Source organism: Pan troglodytes, chromosome 1 (assembly GCF_028858775.2).
Source record: "Pan troglodytes isolate AG18354 chromosome 1, NHGRI_mPanTro3-v2.0_pri, whole genome shotgun sequence".
In the NCBI taxonomy this organism is placed as follows: Eukaryota; Metazoa; Chordata; class Mammalia; order Primates; family Hominidae; genus Pan; species Pan troglodytes.
In genome coordinates, this window is record NC_072398.2 from 109,388,804 (window position 1) to 109,407,349 (window position 18,546).

General features: G+C 41.3%; 1 protein-coding gene across 35 annotated transcripts in view; it reads left to right on the plus strand.

The window, feature by feature from the left end:
* Positions 1-18,546, plus strand: part of LOC107966245 (myomegalin) — a 229,804-nt gene that overhangs the window by 80,297 nt on the left and 130,961 nt on the right. For 29 of the 35 annotated variants that reach the window (XM_054669270.2, XM_054669246.2, XM_054669205.2 and 26 more), the window contains exon 4: positions 733-843. The exons of 5 other annotated variants lie outside the window; for them this stretch is intronic. In XM_054669270.2, coding sequence (XP_054525245.1) covers positions 733-843 — 111 coding nt within the window. Of the gene's footprint in view, positions 1-491; positions 844-18,546 lie in introns of those variants that run through there. One more of the 35 variants, XM_024347786.3, reaches the window with a different exon arrangement.

Below are 18,546 nucleotides of genomic sequence, written 5' to 3' on the forward strand. Positions count from 1 at the left end.
AGGAACTCATTAGAAGTCAGCTCTGGATTATCAACGGAAATGGAGACTCCTCTGGTTAGAAGTTCTTTAAGATTTGCACTGGACAGAAAGGGGATATTTGACATGCGGTTACCTTTGTGGGCCATTTTATGTACATGTGGTCTTTTCTATAGCAACCTTATTTCTTGCTTCTGGCCACACTCCTTTTGGTCTTATAGTCCAAATCAGCCACAAGTCATTTAAATACCCCCTCCCCACCCTCTATTTCCTTCTCTTCTTTGCAAACCCACTGTCACCTTGAATATCTCCCCTCCCCCTTTCCTGGAAGCTCTTGGGGGTCAGTCTCTCTTTTCCGAGAAGCTGTTAACTGCCTACAGTTGGGCCTGGGAGGCTCCAGGAGGGTGACAGCAGAGTCCTGGCTTGGAGTCGGGTTACACCACTTGTGTCTGAGTTCACGCAGCATGTTCCTCTGTCAGGGATTCCGCAAATATCTCCCTGAGGTAAAAAAGGAAAGTGTGCTGCGCTCCAGCACCCAGAGCAGTGAGCCCAGTCCCGAGTCCCGGAGAGAGCTCCAGCAATAGGGGCCATGTCGCCATAGCCCCAGCCTCTCGGTCCGCAGCCTCAGCAGCGTCCCCCCGGCTGGCTTCATGCTGCGGTGCAGCTGCACCATGTTCTTGGGTTGAGGGGGCAATCGGGCACGCTCCTCCCCATGGGTTGCCCATCATGTCTAATGGATATCGCACTCTGTCCCAGCACCTCAATGACCTGAAGAAGGAGAACTTCAGCCTCAAGCTGCGCATCTACTTCCTGGAGGAGCGCATGCAACAGAAGTATGAGGCCAGCCGGGAGGACATCTACAAGCGGGTGAGTGCAGGGGCCCGCTTCTCCGGGGCAGGGGCAGGGGCAGGGGCAGGGGACGGTTTGGCCTGCCAGTCGGTCGCTATTCTAGGCTCTTCCTAGCTGGCGCTGTGCTAGTCAGTGAGAGAGGTGGGGTTTCATCCAGCTCTGGTCACCTTAACAACCTGTGACCTTGGACAAGCTCATTTCACCTCTCTGGTGCCTGCTTTCTGCTTTCCTTCTCTGTAAAGAAAGACGACTGGAATAAATCAGAGCCTCTCTCAAACACTGACGTGGAACTGTGCAGAACAATCACCTTGGGAGCTGGTTTAAAATGTAGATTCCATGCCTCACCCTAGGGATTCCGATGTAGTAATGTGGGGGAAGGTGGGGGTAGAGGGTGGGACTGGGGTGGATATTTGCATTTTTAAAATTTATCTATTTTAGAAACAGGTCTTGCTCTGTTGCTCAGTCTGGAGTGCAGTGTCACCATCATAGCACTGCAGCCACCAACTCTTGGGCTCAAGTAATGCCTTCTGGCTCAGCCTCCTGAGCAGCTGGGACCACAGGCACAGGACACCAGGCCCAGATAATTAAAAAAAAAAAACATTGGCAGAGCAAAGTGGCTCATGCCTGTAATCCCAGCACTTTGGGAAGCCAAGGAAGACAGAAGGCTTGAGGTCAGGAGTTCGAGACCAGCCTGGCCAACATGGTGAAACTCCATCTCTACTTAAAAGTACAAAAATTAGCGGGTGTGGTGGCATATGCCTGTAGTCCAAGCTACTTGGGAGGCTGAGGCAGGAGAATTGCTTGAACCCAGGAGGCGGAGGTTGCGGTGAGACGGGATTGTGCCACTACACTTCAGCCTAGGTGACAGAGCAAGAGTCTGTCTCAAAAAAAAAAAAAAAATTCGTACCAAAGGGGTGGCACTATGTTGTCCAGGCTGGTCTCAAACTCCTGGCCTTTAGATCCTCCCACCTCAGCCTCCACAGTTGTTGGTATTATAGGCATGAGCCACTTTGCCTGGGAAAATATGCATTTTTAAGCAAGATCCCTGAGGTGGCTCTGAAGCAGATCATCTCCAGGTCATACCTCTCCTAGAGAAAGTCCCCTCCTAGCTCCGGCTTGGTGGGGCAGAGAATGATGCTATGGAGAAAAGGGCAGGGGCTAAGGGTGTTTCTGTTCCTTGAGAAATTCATGTTTGCTTTTGAAGATGACTATGCAGATAAGCTTTTAAGACAGAATCTTAGGCATTTTTAGTCTTTGGAATAGCTTGCCTTAGAATGAAGAAGAGAGTAACCTGTGGGATAGCAGTTGGCCTGGGTGGAGTGGGAGGGGAAATGGCCTCTTCCTTGGATGGGAGGGCTATCTTGATTGATGGGTCAGTGATCGGGGTGGGGAAGGAAGACCTACTGGATTGGCTGAGCTGTGAGTGAGATAGGACAGCACCTTGATAAGAGGACATTGGGCTATGGGTTATGAGAATTAAGCCTCGTAGCTGGTCACCACAATACTGGTTTCCTCAGCCCTCTCTGTGTCTGGACAAGCAGGACCTGAAGTGGCCCAAGTGACCGGGGACTGGTTGCCTCTGACCTTATCAGAGATTCTAACTCTCCAACTGTTTGCCCCAGAGGACTATACAAATACCATTTTCTATGTGTGTCCTGTCAAGAGGATGGATGACTGGGAAGCGATACAGGCTGCTAGATAACATCTTGGATCAGGGAAATAGCTGGTGTCTATGAGACCCAAATGATTATTTAGTTAATTCAATTAATGTGTATAGCTAAATCTGGGGGATTTAACTCTATTTCCTGTCTCTCCTGCATTTCCATGTTTTAAGTCCAAATTTTCCAGAAGTTGGTCCAGATTCACCTTTTATCTTTTATGTGGCTATGTAATGAGTGTGCCTCATTGGAGCTGCCACGTGTCAAGAAGGATATTGCCAAGTGAGGGTTGGTAACAGAGAGATGGGGAGAGATGGAGGATGAGTGGGAGGTTTTGCCTTAGGGTTAGGGTAGGAATAGTGGATGGATTTATTCACTGTGCAGAGGGAGGAACTTTCCCCATTAACTGTCTTCAGGGCAAAGAAGGAAAGGACAATTTCTTAGGTAATTTGAGGGAAAGGATTTTGTTGTTGTTGTTGTTGTTCTGAGACAGAGTCTCACTCTGTCGCCCAGGCTAGAGTGCAGTGGCACGATCTCAGCTCACTGCAACCTCCGCCTCCTGGGTTCAAGCGATTCTCTGGAGTAGCTGGGACTACAGACGCCTGCTACCACACCTGGCTAATTTTTGTATTTTTAATAGAGACGGGGTTTTACCATGTTGGCCAGGCTGGTCTCGAACTCCTGACCTCAGGCGATCCACCCGCCTCAGCCTCCCAAAGTACTGGGATTACAGGCGTGAGCCACTGCGCCCCACCAGGATTTTTTTTTTTTAAAGCTGAATCAGATGGCTGTCTGAATCATTTGATCTCACTCTCTGCTCCGCCCTAGCGAAAGATCTTTAGGAAACAACTTTGGGTGGGGTGTGAGAAGCCACCATGTCTCACCTGGAGAAGTGTGATAAATGAGATTATAGGAGCTGCACAAGGTGTATGTGGGGGGAGTGGAACACAGCCTATTGTCACATGCAGAGAGGACAACCCTTTTGCTAGACTCTAGTATTGCCATGGGTCCCATACAGGAAGTAGATATGGCCCTGTCTCTATCTAGTCTTACGTGTTAGCAGAGTTGTCAGGCAGCTACTGCATCATATGATTTGAGGGATCTCAAACTACTGTATCCCCTCCTCTTCCTTCTCACCAAATGTTTGTTCAATCTGCCTGTCATATTAATTTTCTCATTTGGCTATGATTATTTGAAAAGCGCTAAAGGCTTGTGCTAAAATGTTCTTATTACTTGGGAAACAGAACACATAAAGCCATTATCAATCATTCAGAGTTGAAATTAGTTTACCACACTATGTCATGATAAGGGATGGATAGGAACTAGAGCCGTTCTGGTTTATTTTATTTTTTGAGACAGGGTCTCGCTCTGTCACCCAGGCTAGAGTGCAGTGGCACCGTCACGACTCACTGCAGCCTTGACCTCCTGGGCTCAAATGATCCTCCCACCCCAGCCTCCCAAGTAGCTGGGACCACAGGTGTGCCACCTCACCTGGCTAATTATTTATATATGTGTGTGTGTGTGTGTGTTTTGTGTGTGTGTGTGTGTGTGTGTGTGTGTGTGTGTGTATATATATATATATTTTTTTTTTTTTTGGCAGAGATTGAGGTCTCACTATGTTGCCCAGGCTGGTCTCAAATTCCTGGGCTCAAGTGATCTTCCCACCTTGGCCTCCTAAATTGCTGGGATTACAGGCATGAGCCACCACACCCAGCCACAGTTCTGTTTTGATGTAAGAACGAGGGATTCGGAAAACACTGCATTAAGACCTATTGTCAACCAGGAGACTTAGTTAGGCAAGTTACTTAGCCTCTCTGAGCCTGTTCCAGCCTCTATAAGATTGGCATTAACAATAATGCTACAGATACTGAGAATTATTTTTTCTATGAATAAATAGCAGCCATGAAGATGAAATAAGAAACATATCAAAACACTTTATAAACTTAATAACATCACATATATATGAGAGGGTAGTAGTTATATTTCTACTAGTGGTTATAGTTATTATAAAATTTAAATATGGGGACAAGGTTTGACTCTTTATAATCTCCCCCTCATAATTCCCACAGATGTGTCTTATGTTCATTCTTGTTATTCATATTGTGATCCCACAAGATTAGGAAGATTAATTAGCAGCAATGTGCCCAGCATCACATGGTAAATCAGGTGGTTCAGAGGATAATTTAGAGTACTGTTCTGTTACCAAACTTAGTAACAGAAGTTTGATTTTTCTGTTGCTAAGAAACAGAATTTTCTTGATTCTGATTTTTTTCTTTAGCGTTGGAAGGACACTTCTTTAAAAAAAATATTGTAAAAACATTAAATCAAACTCTACTGAGTTAGAATCTGCAATAATTTGAGTGCTGTATGCATGGTTCTTTTTAAGAAAACCAATGCTTGTGAAACATATGTAATGGAAAGTCTATTGTGAGTAGTAATTATTTTATTGATGTGCGTATTTATGCTACCGGGAATTTTTGTTGAGCTGTTTGTACTTAAGAGTGAAAAATTACTCTTAGCGAGAAACAATAAAGTATTTGATTGGCTTCAGGGAAGGGAAATATGGGCAAATTTGGGAGAAGAGAACTGGAGAGTGGGTGCTATCTTTCTCTTTCCAAGTGGCAAGTCTTCTTCTAGGTAGCTGATTGAGGAGACTAAAATAGATATAATCCTTACTTGTAAATGGAAGCTATAAGGATTTTAAATTATAAGAGGAGTTGTCAAAGCTAGAGAGTTATGTTAAAAACCTAAGAGTATCAACCTCAAAGCAAGTAAATAAAAAAGAAGTTAGGAGTTTCTCTCTTTTAAGCTGTTCAGAGAATTAAGAAATAATCTTAAGAATCATCTTGGCCATGGATTAATAAAATAATATTAATTCATACATAAAAATTGGTTTCTTGAGACTGGCTACTTTTTTGTTGAGTGCTTATCCTGTAAGCTTCAATTTTTGTAAATCATCATAATAAATTTTTTAAAAAGGAAGAGGCTGCTTACCCTCTGTACTGACAGAGTGGGACATATGCCTACATGATTAGGCACTGCTACCCCCTTTTGGTAGCAAACATTAATTATAAGTTCAACTTTTAGGGAAGACAATTTTAAACATATAAAGCAAGCAAAGGAGAAATCATTGCAGTACACTGACTCTGGAGCAAAATAAAGTGAGAAAATGTTGTGAGTGGTCCACAGCTGAGTATGGCCCACTCCTAGGGAGACTGGCTTGTTAGCATTTCTGGACTGCAGCTGCTGTGGTAAGTAATTTTTGGGTGGCAACTTGGCTGACTTCCTCATTGTTGATTGCCTAATCCTGCATTTTCTCATATTAGTCAAGTGTGTCACTACTGGAATCTTGTCTGACCCTGGAATTTATGAAATCCACTGCTGTGTGGTAAACACCCAGTCTCCAAACAGCACACAAAACCATCATCCACTGGGTTTTGCCCCCTGATGACTACTTGTTCAACTTGTGTGAATTAAGTTTCCATTCTAAGAATGAAATTGAAAAACCGACAAGGCCAGATCTGATAGCAAAAGGGTCAGGAGAAATAAAATGTTGTCGTCCTTGACCAGATAGAGTCAATGATTAAATATGATGTAATGATATTGGAAGGTTAAAGTGGACTTAGCCCTTAGATATGAGTTGAGAGAATTGTGTTGCATTGTTTTATGACCCTTAAGCTGCCTGACTTCTTTGAGATTGAAACTTCTTTGGTTTTCTCATCTTTGAGATTGGATGATACTTTTCCTGCGCAATCTTTGAGGTTTATGCATAGCATACTTCTATAGCTATGGTAAACAGCCTACTGATTTTACTTGCCTACCAAATTGTCATTGTTTTTACTATTCTGTTATTGCTGGGCATAACGGCTAAGAGCTATAAATTGGCGAGACCTGGGGTGAAATCTTGATTTTTCTACTTACTATTTGTGTTGGGAAAAATGCCATAATTTCTCTGAGCTAAAGCAAGGGCAGTAATAACACCTATCTTATAGGGTCTAGAGGAGGATGAAATGAGTCAATTAGCTGAACTCAGCATAATGCCTATCACATAGTAAGCTCTCAATAAATATTTGCCATTATTGTGACAAATTGAGAGACGGCAAACTTATCCAGATAAGTCTTAATTACTGATACATTCATGCTGGACTATTTTTTATTCCAAATCAGTTTCTTTTTCCTCAATAGTGGACTTGGGACCATTTGTCCTATTTGTCTCAATTCTCAATTTTTGTTTGCTTGTGTGTAAATAACATAATATAATCCAAGTGTCCCTATTGCATCAAATTTACCTTGGCATTCTCAGATACAAATGTTCATTCAAAGAAAATAAATAAGAAAGGCTGGGTTGATTAAATTTCTTTTGGCTCATTGACTGATTTTCTTTGGTCCTAGCCTGATTTCTTTAGGCTTTGGGCAACATGATGAGGAACAATATACCTGCAGACTTACAAGGAAGCTCAGGAACTCCATCAGGCTGTAGGATTTAGGAAGCTGGACTTGAACCAAAGGAAGGCTATTAGAGAAGGATGAGTATCTTGGCGGGTTATCAAAAATGTTGTGATAAAAGTTTTGAACTCTAAGGAAACCTGAATTCTTAACCTGCCTTTTCTAGCTACATGATCTTGGCCAAGTCACTTAACTTCTGTGAACCTTAGTTTCCTAAATTAGAGTCATCAATTCCTGTCGTACTCTTCTCCCCCATGGGTAAACATGTTTTAGTGTATTAGACATTAGATAAATAGAAAGGATTGTGATTTCTATCCTGCACAGCTGGAGACACATACTAGAAAGCATGCACCTGCTCAGGTTATTGTCTAAAGTGGCTGTGTGGCTGCTGTTGCCAGAATTAATGCTTGTCTTCTTATATGTAGCAGAGTTTGCTCTTCTTTTACAGTTGGATGCCTTATTTAATTAGTGGCTATGTTTTTTTCTCCTATGTTTTACTTACACGAACTTTAAGAAATGTGTATGATGGGAAAGGAGGAACATAAGAGACAGACAAGATTACATTAGCCAAACTATTTTTAAATGGTTTTCTGGAAGCCTAGTATGAACATGGTCCATGTGTGTCTGTGTCTATGCACACTGTGTGTGCCAATTCCCCATTCTCAGCCTTCTGAGGTTCGTGAGGTCATGCTTACCTATTTCTTCTTTCAGGGAATGAAAGTTGGCAGAAATAGAGGGAATCCATCCATTAAATATTTGTAACCAATATTTATGATTTTGGTTAAATATTTTTTTAAACTTCACACTCATTAGGATGGCTATTATACTAAAAATCAAACAACCCAGAAAATAACAAATACTAGTAAAGATGTGGAGAAATTGGAACCCTTGCACATTGCTAGAAAGAATGTGAAATGGTGCAGGTGCTGTGAAAAACAGTATGGAGTTTCTCAAAAAATTAAACAGAGACTTACCGTATAATCCAGCAATTCTACTCTGGGTATAACACAAAATAAATGAAAACCGGAACTCAAATAGATATTTGTATTTCTGTGTTCATAGGAGCATTGTTTACAGTAGCCAACAGGTGGAAGCAACTCAAGTGTTCATTGACAAATGAGTGGATAAACAAAATGTGGGCTATATAGACACTGGATATTATTTAGCCTTAGAAAGGTATGAAACTCTGACATGTGCTGTAACATGAGTGAACCTTAAAGATGTCATGCTAAGTAAAGTCAGTCCCTAAAGGACAAATATTTATTATTTCACTTAAATGAAGTACCTAGAGTAGTCAAATAATAAAGACAGAAAGTGGAACTATGGTTGCCAGGGGTTGTGGGGAGGAGGGAATGGGGAGTTAGTGGCTACAGTTTCATTTGGGAAAAAGTTCTGGAGATGGATAGTGATATTTGAACAACTATGTGAATGTACTTAATGCCATAGAACTATATACTTTAAAATAGTTAAAATGGCAAATTTTATTATATGTATATTTTAACACACACACACAAAATGTTTAGGCCTGGCATGTTGGCGCATGTCAGTAATCCCAGCACTTCGCAAGGCCAAGGTAGGAGAATCACTTGAGCCCAGGAGTTTGAGACCAGCCTGGGAAACATAGCAAGACTGCATCTCTGTAAAATTTTTTTTTTTTTAATTAGCTGACATAGTGGTGTGTGGCTGTGGTACCAGCTACTTGGGAGGCTGAGGTGGGAGGATTGCTTGAGCCCAGAAGGTTGAGGCTGCAGTGAGCCATGATTGTGCTCCTGCATTCTAGCCTGGGTGACAGAGTGAGACCCCATCTCACACATACACACAGAAAAAAAAATGCTTAAAGCAACTTTCCCCAAAAAGTCAGTTGCTTATAAAAATAGTGGAACTCTTAACCAAAGGCAACTCTGTTTTCTGCTTTTCCTTAACACAACTTATCTCATTTTTTCAGAGCTTTTAATTAGAATTCATAATACTTGCCTGTTGAGAAATGCTTCTTCCCTTTGAATACTTAGGAATTTTTCTTTCAACCACTGGAAAACAAATCCCAGACTAAATTCTGGGCCCTAATTTAATTCTAATCCACTTTCAGTTATCCCCCTAACAATGTCTACATAATTTATATTTCTGCATGAACTTATTACAAGGCCACTTCTTTCTATAATGTATGTACATTCAGGTTTATGCACTGATAGAAGTAGCATGTTACACTTGAAAAAAATAGACATTCTAAATTTCTGTCTCAAATGTTTCCCTTGTTTGCAATATCATTTTAGTCATTTTTTTGCTCATATTTGCACATATGCATTGGTATATTCAGTCAAATGTCTATTGATTATCTACTATATGCCAGCTACTGTGCTAGATTCTGGTGGAGAAGACATCAACAAATAAATAAAAATGGTATAATAAGGGCTACCATAGAGCTATGGACAGATTATGCTATAGTGCAATAAAATCCACCAGGAAAGGCCTTGCCAAGTGTTTGAAGTTTGCATTGAATCCTAAAAGGTAGTAACATAACAAGAAATGGGAAAAGGCATTTCTTTTTTCTTCTTTTTTTTTTTTGAGATGGAGTCTCACTTTGTGGCCCAGGCTGGAGTGCAGTGGCGCCATCTTGGCTCGCTGCAATCTCCACCTCCCAGGTTCAAGCGATTCTCCTGCCCCAGCCTCCTGAGTAGCTGGGATTACAGATGCTGTGAAACATACGGCTAATTTTTCATATTTTTAGTAGAGACGGGTTTTCACCACGTTAGCCAGGCTGGTCTCAATCTCCTGACCTCGTGATCCATCCACTTCGGCCTCCCAAAGTGCTGAGATTACAGGCATAAGTCACCATGCCTGGAAAATCTAGAAATTCTTTTTTTTTTCTTTGAGACAGAGTCTTGCTTTGTCAGCCAAGCTGGAGTGCAGTGGCATGATCTCGGCTCACTGCAACCTCCATCTCCTGGGCTCAAGCGATTCTCCTGCCTTAGCCTCCCAAGTAGCTGGGATTACAGGTGTGTGTCACCATGCCCGGCTAATTTTTGTATTTTTAGTAGAGATGGGGTTTCGCCATGTTGGCCAGGGTGGTCTCAAACTCCTTACCTCAGGTAATCCACCCACCTCGGCCTCCCAAAGTGCTGGGATTACAGGTGTGAGCCACCGCGCCTGGTGGGAAAAGGCATTTCAAACAGAAGAAACAATATACAAAAGCAGAGGTGTACAAAAGCAATGTGCACTTGGCACACTGGAATCATTCAGTATGGCTAGATCATGTGGTTTGGAGGGCTTGTGGTGGTGGTAAGATGAGGCTGCAGGGGAGAAATCATGGAAAGCTTTGGACTTATCCATTCATTCATTAATAAACATTAATTAGGTACCTGCTATGTTCCAAGTACTAGAAGTTGGGACTTCAAAGATGAGTAAACCACAGGTGCTAGAGTATAGTAAAAGGCAGTAACATTGAATCTGTAAATTACCTTGGGCAGTATGGCCATTTTCACGATATTGATTCTTCCTACCCATGAGCATGGAATGTTCTTCCATTTGTTTGTATCCTCTTTTATTTCCTTGAGCAGTGGTTTGTAGTTCTCCTTGGAGAGGTGCTTCACATCCCTTGTAAGTTGGATTCCTAGGTATTTTATTCTCTTTGAAGCAATTGTGAATGGGAGTTCACTCATGATTTGGCTCTCTGTTTGTCTGTTGTTGGCGTATAAGAATGCTTGTGATTTTTGTACATTGATTTTGTATCCTGAGACTTTGCTGAAGTTGCTTATCAGCTTAAGGAGATTTTGGGCTGAGACAATGGGGTTTTCTAGATATACAATCATGTCGTCTGCAAACAGGGACAATTTGACTTCCTCTTTTCCTAATTGAATACCCTTTATTTCCTTCTCCTGCCTAATTGCCCTGGCCAGAACTTCCAACACTATGTTGAATAGGAGTGGTGAGAGAGGGCATCCCTGTCTTGTGCCAGTTTTCAAAGGGAATGCTTCCAGTTTTTGCCCATTCAGTATGATATTGGCTGTGGGTTTGTCATAGATAGCTCTTATTATTTTGAAATACATCCCATCAATACCTAATTTATTGAGAGTTTTTAGCATGAAGGGTTGTTGAATTTTGTCAAAGGCTTTTTCCAACCCAAATGTCCAACAATGATAGACTGGATTAAGAAAATGTGGCACATATACACCATGGAATACTATGCAGCCATAAAAAATGATGAGTTCATGTCCTTTGTAGGGACATGGATGAAATTGGAAATCATCATTCTCAGTAAACTATCGCAAGATCAAAAAACCAAACACCGCATATTCTCACTCATAGGTGGGAACTGAACAATGAGATCACATGGACACAGGAAGGGGAATATCACACTCTGGGGACTGTGGTGGGGTGGGGGGAGGGGGGAGGGATAGCATTGGGAGATATACCTAATGCTAGATGACGAGTTAGTGGGTGCAGCACACCAGCATGGCACATGTATACATATGTAACTAACCTGCACAATGTGCACATGTACCCTAAAACTTAAAGTATAATTAAAAAAAAAAAAAAAAGGCAGTAACAGAGCTATGTACAAAGTGTAAGGAAACTCAAAGGGGGCACTTCTATCCCAAATGAATAGAGTGTATGGAAAGAAAATCTGCAAAGGATTATTCATGATGACCCCTGAACTTCATCTTCAAAGGGGAATAAGCACTAATCAGTCAATGGATGATGAAGTGGAAGGACAGAGTTTTTGTCACAAGCAAAAGCCTTGAGGCAAGAAATCATAGGGTGCTTGCACAGAATTAGAAGTGGTTTAGTGTTGGTGGATTTAAGTACTAGGCGAAGAATGAGACTGATATGACGGACACAGTCTTTTGTGCCATTTTAAAGAGCGTAGACTTTATCCTGAAGAAGATAAGGCACCACTGATGGGCTTTAAGCTGCAGGGAACCTGCTAGATCCCTCTGATGCATGGGAAAGGTGGATTCAAGAGAGTCAAGGCAGGAAGTGAGTGAGAACAGACTTGCCAAGCCAAAGAAGATGAAGGCCCGAAATGAGGGCTGTGGCAGTAGGAATAGAGGGGAGGCAACTCATCTTTAAAATATTAAAATATTTAAAATATTTGTAGGACTTGATGATTGATCAGGACGGGAGAATTGAGGGAAAGGAATCAAGAGGAAGGCCAGGCTAAGGCAAGTCACTTTTTCTGGGCTTCTGGTTCTTTGTGTTTAAATGAGTGGGCTGGACCAGGATTGACGCACACATCCCTCCCAGTTCTGAAGTCCTGTGATTCTGGGCAGCCTTTCTCTGGGCGCAGAGAAAGGAAGCTCTATGATACATGGGTGTTCTCACCCCAGCTTATATAGTTGCTTAAAAGAGACTCATAGTTTCTCAGCTTCTCTGACAGCTTCTCAGGATGGGAGGTGGCAGGCAGAGCTGAGATGGCTTTAGAACTGCCAGCCAATGCAGGGAAATCTAGTGCGGTTACCAGGTAGCCAGAGTTATAATTAGCCTAGTTGCTAGGGCAAGGCTGAGATTCTGTAAGCATGGACTGCCAGCAACAGCTTTTCCCTGCTGGATGAATTTACTTGTTTGAAAGAACAAAGTGGGTATGGATGGGGTGTTTTTAAATGTGTTTTAGATAATTTAAATTTTGCCCTAGGTATAGGATATGTTTAAAGCAGAAAAGAGGTTTGTGTTGGGGGCTAATCAACATCTTGCCTGGGGCAGAAGGAGTGAGGAAAAATTCCACTCTGACATATGTTTGGATAGCTGGAAAGAGACTTACTTTCACCTGAAGGAAGATAAGTAAGAACATAAAATCATTATTCAGAGGTAGAGAGGATCTTGAAGATAATCTACATCATCCTTTCACTTTTTAAGAAAACCATTTATTTAAAAATAATTTTAGACTTATAGCAATGTTATAAAAATAGTACAGAGTGTTCCCATATGCCATTCACTCAGCTTCCTCTAAAGAATAAACCCTTCATTTTAAAGATAAGATGACTAAAGCTCAGAATAGTAATTTGCCTAACGTCACACAGTAAATTAGTAGCCAAGCTGAGACTAGAATCCAGGAGCCCTAACTACCTGTTCAGGCTGCTTACAATGACCTCTGGGACCTTCAACAAAAATTCAAGAAATGTAAGTGCTTGTCAGAACTTAGTTTTTCTTTCTTTCTGCATTACTGGGCTAAAATAGAACTCACACAGCAGGAGCTAGAGTAATTCACAGATAGATGAATCTGCACTCTGTGCCTACTGCCAAAAGAAAAGATTTAGTTCCTCAGCCTCCTCAGGAGTTTCATCCATATGTTTTCAAAAGTCACCGTGAACATATTTTTCTCTTTTGCCTTGCTCCCTGCTCTGGCTTTTGCCATCTCATCTGATCAAGTTCAACTGCACAGAGAGAGGAGGCTCTATGATACATGGAGTAGGCACAGAGCGGGGCTGGTGCAAACTGGAAAGGGGCCCGCCCTATCATGTTCAATAGCAGCTAATCCACCCACACACCGACAGCAGTGATCCGACTTGGTACATGCCGTTCTGTGGAGAGCTAAGTAATAGTCATGTGGCTTTTTGCCAAGCAACTTTAGAAGTGACATTGGGCCACAGTGGGCAGTTACTATCCCTGTTATTTAGAAACTTGGCTTGATGAAGTGGGGAGTGAATGCAAGGCACAAGCTGCATTGTAATGCCAGCTTTTCATATCCCAGCCTCATGTAAGCCCTGCTGCTGCAAAGGGCTACAAGCCACCTCTTCATGCACACAGGGCTTTAGAAAGCCCACCCAGAGGCTTGGGAAGAGGAAGCCCTTCTTTAAGGTCCCTGGATGAGCGGCAGGGAGGCTGCCAGCATGAAGGCTATGATCTGGAGCTGCAGAAAGAGGGTCTAGGCACTGGTCAAGGGCCTGAAGTCAGCCAGTTCTTTCAGATCACTTTTTCTTGGTAAGTCTCAGATCTTCTCCCTGAGACCACACAGGTAGCTTCCTCTCTCAGAGTTACTCCGTCAGACCTCACACTCCAGATTCTCATCAGTCAAGCTCAGTATCTGCTCAACACAAAAGTAAATCTAGTCTTGCCCACTGTGAACTCCGAAAATTTGAGACAGGTCTCAGTAAATTTAGAAAGTTTATTTTGCCAAGGTTGAGGACATGTGCCCCTGGCATAGCCTCAGGAAGTCTTTATGACATGTGACCAAGGTGTTTGGGGCACAGCTTGGTTTTGTACATTCTAGGGAGACATGAGACATCAATCAATGTATGTAAGAAGTACATTGGTTCGGTCTGGAAAGGCGGGACAACTTGAAGCAAAGGCAGGAAAACTTGCAGTGGGGGAGGTGGCTTCTAGGTCACAGAAGAGAGACAAAAGGTTGCATTCTTTTGAGTTTCTAATTAGCCTTTCCAAAGGAGGCAATCAGATATGCATTTATCTCAGTGAGCAGAGAGATAACTTTGAATAGAATGGGAGGCAGGTTTGCCCTAAACAGTTTCCAGCTTGAGTTTTCCTTTTATTTTTTGTATTTTCATTTCCATAGGTTATTGGGGAACAGATGGTGTTTGGTTACGTGAGTAATTTCTTTAGTGGTGATTTGTGAGATTTTGGTGCACCCATCACCCAAGCAGTATATACTGCACCCTATTTGTGGTCTTTTATCCCTCACCCACTTCCCACCCTTTCCCCTTGAGTCCCCAAAGTCCACTGTGTCATTCTTATGCCTTTGTATCCTTATAGCTTAGCTCCCACTTATGAGTGAGAACATACAATGTTTGGTTTTCCTTTCCTGCCTTACTTCACTTAGAATGATAGTCTCCAATCTCATCCAGATCATTGTGAATGCGTTAATTTATTCCTTTTATTGGCTGAGTAGTATTCTATCATATATATATATATCCATCATATATATATATGTGTGTGTGTATATACACACCACAGTTTCTTTATCCACTCATTGATTGGTGGGCACTTGGGTTGGTTCCACGTTTTTGCAGTTGTGAACTGTGCTGCTATACGTATGCGTGTTCAAGTATCTTTTTTGTATAATGACTTCTTTTCCTCTAGGTAGATACCCTGTAGTGGGATTGCTGGATCAAATGGTAGTTCTACTTTTAGTTTTTTAAGGAATCTCCACATTGTTTTCCATAGTGGCTGTACTAGTTTAGAAGTGTTCCCTGTTCACTGCATCCACATCCATATCTACTATGTTTTTATTTTTTTGATTATGGCCATTCTTGCAGGAGTAAGGTGGTATCACATTGTGGTTTTGATTTGCATTTCCCTGATTATTAGCGATGTTGAGCCTTTTTTCATATGTTTGTTGGCCATTTGTATATCTTCTTTTGAGAATTGTCTATTCATGTCCTTAGCCCACTTTATGATGGGATTGTTTGTTTTTTTCTTGCTGATTTGTTTGAGTTTGTTGTAGATTCTGGATGTTAGTCCTTTGTCAGATGTACAGACTGTGAAGATTTTCTCCCACTCTGTGGGTTGTCTGTTTACTCTGCTGACTGTTCCTTTTGCCGTGCAAAAGCTCTTTAGTTTAATTAAGTCCCAGCTGTTTGTCTTTGTTTTTATTGCATTTGCTTTTGGGTTCTTGGTCATGAAATCCTTGCCTAAGCCAATGTCTATAAGGGTTTTTTCGATGATACCTTCCAGAATTTTTATAGTTTCAGAACTTAGATTTAAATCCTTAATCCATCTTGAGCTGATTTCTGTGTAAGGTGAGAGATGAGGATCCAGTTTAGTTCTCTTACATGTGGCTAGCCAATTATCCCAGCACCATTTGTTGAAAAGGGTGTCCTTTCCCCACTTTATGTTTTTGTTTGCTTTGTCGAAGATCAGTTGGCTGTAAGTATTTGAGTTTATTTATGGGTTATCTATTCTGTTCCATTGGTCTCTGTGCCTATTTTTATGCCAGTATCATGCTGTTTTGGTGACTATGGCCTTATAGTATAGTTTGAAATCAGGTAATGTGATGCCTATAGATTTATTCTTTTTGCTTAGTCTTGCTTTGGCTATGCGGGCTCCTTTTTGGTTCCATATGAGTTTTAGAATTGTTTTTTCTAATTCTGTAAAGAATGATGGCGGTATTTTGATGGAAATTGTGTTAAATTTGTAGATTGCTTTTGGCAGTGTGGTCATTTTCACAATATTGATTCTACCCATCCATGAGCATGGGATGTGTTTCCATTCATTTGTGTCGTCTATGATTTCCTTCAGCAGTGTTTTGTAGTTTTCCTTGTAGAGGTCTTTCACCTCCTTGGTTAGGTATATTCCTAAGTATTTTATTTTATTTTATTTTTTGCAGCTGTTGTAAAAGGGGTTGAGTTCTTGATTTGATTCTCAGCTTGGTCGCTGTTGGTGTATAGAAGAGCTACTGATTCGCATGCATTAATTTTGTATCCAGAAATTTTGCTGAATTGTTTTATCAGTTCTAGGAGCTTTCTGGAGGACTCTAGGATTTTCTAAGTAAACAATAATATCATCAGCAAATAGTGACAGTTTGACTTCCTCTATAACAATTTGGATCGCCTTTATTTCTTTCTCTTGTGTTGCTCTGGCTAGGACTTCCAGAACTATGTTGAAGAGGAGTGGTGTGAGTGAGCATCCTTGTCTTGTTTCAGTGCTCAGAGGAAATGCTTTTAACTTTTCCCCCAGTCATTATTACATTGGCTGTGGGTTTGTCATAGATGGCTTTTATTACATTGAGATATGTCCCTTGTATGCTGATTTTGCTGAGAGTTTTAATCATAAGGGGATGCTGGATTTTGTCAAATGCTTTTTCTGCATCTATTGAGATGATCATGGTGATTTTTGTTTTTAATTTTGTTTATGTGGTGTATCACATTTATTGACTTGCATATGTTAAACCTCCCTGCATCCCTGGTATGAAACCCACTTGATCATGGTGGATTATATTTTTGATATGTTGTTGGATTCGGTAAGCTAGTATTTTGTTAAGGATTTTAGTATCAATGTTCATCAAGGATATTGGTCTGCAGTTTTCTTTTTTGATTATGTCCTTTTCTGGTTTTGGTATTAGGGTGATGCTGGCTTCATAGAATGATTTAGGGAGGGTTCCCTCTTTCTCAATCCTATGAAATAGCGTCAATAGGATTGGTACCAATTCTTTGAATGCCTGGTTACATTCTGCTGTGAATCCATCCGGTCCTGGACTTTTTTTGTTGGTAATGTTTAAATTACCATTTCAATCTTGTTGCTTGTTATTGGTCTGTTCAGAGTATCTAATTCTTCCTGATTTAAGCTAGGAGGGTTGTATCTTTCCAGGAATTTATCCATCTCTTCTAGGTTTTTTTTTTTTTTTTGAGATGGAGTCTTGCTCTGTCGCCTAGGCTGGAGTGCAGTGGTGCGATCTCGGCTCACTACAAGCTCTGCCTCCCGGGTTCATGCCATTCTCCTGCCTCAGCCTCCCGAGTAGCTGGGACTACAGGTGCCCATCATTGCGTCCGGCTAATTTTTTGTATTTTTATTTTTATTTTTTATTCATTTTATTTTATTATTATTATACTTTAAGTTTTAGGGTACATGTGCACAACGTGCAGGTTAGCTACATATGTATACATGTGCCATGCTGGTGTGCTGCACCCATTAACTCGTCATTTAGCATTAGGTATATCTCCTAATGCTATCCCTCCCCCCTCCCCCCTCCCCCCACCCCACAACAGTCCCCAGAGTGTGATGTTCCCCTTCCTGTGTCCATGTGTTCTCATTGTTCAATTCCCACCTATAAATAATGCTGCATATCTACAACTATCTGATCTTTGACAAACCTGAGAAAAACAAGCAATGGGGAAAGGATTCCCTATTTAATAAATGGTGCTGGGAAAACTGGCTAGCCATATGTAGAAAGCTGAAACTGGATCCATTCCTTACACCTTTTTTGTATTTTTAGTAGAGACGGGGCTTCACCATGTTAGCCAGAATGGTCTTGATCTCCTGACCTTGTGATCCGCCCACCTTGGCCTCCCAAAGTGCTGGGATTACAGGCGTGAGCCACCACGCCCGGCAGCTTTATTTATCTTTTCAAAGAACCAGGTTTTCATTTCATTTATCTTTTGTATTTTTTGTTTGTTTGTTTCAGTTTCATTTAGTTCTGCTCTGATCTTGGTTATTTCCTTTCTTCTGCTGGTTTGGGTTTGGTTTGTTCTTGTTTCTCTAGTTCCTTGAAGTGTGACCTTTGATTGTCTGTTTGTGCCCTTTTAGACTTTTTGATGTAGGTGTTTAGGAATATGAACTTTCCTTTTAGCACTGACTTTGCTGTATTCCAGAAGTTTTGATAGGTTGTATCACTATTTTTGTTCAATTTGAAGATTTTCTAAATTTCCATCTCGATTTCATGATCATTCAGGAGCAGGTTAATTTCCATGTATTTGCATGGTTTTGAAAGCTCCTTTTGGAGTTGATTTCCAGTTTTATTCCACTGTGGTCTGAGAGAGTGCTTGATATAATTTCAATTTTCTTAAATTTATTGTGGCTTGTTTTGTGGCCTACCATGTGGTCTATCTTGGAGAAAGTTCCATGCACTGTTGAATAGAATGTATATTCTGCAGTTGTTGGATGGAATGTTCTGTATATATGTGTTAAGTCCATGTGTTCCAGGGTATAGTTTAAATCCATTGTTTCTTTGTTG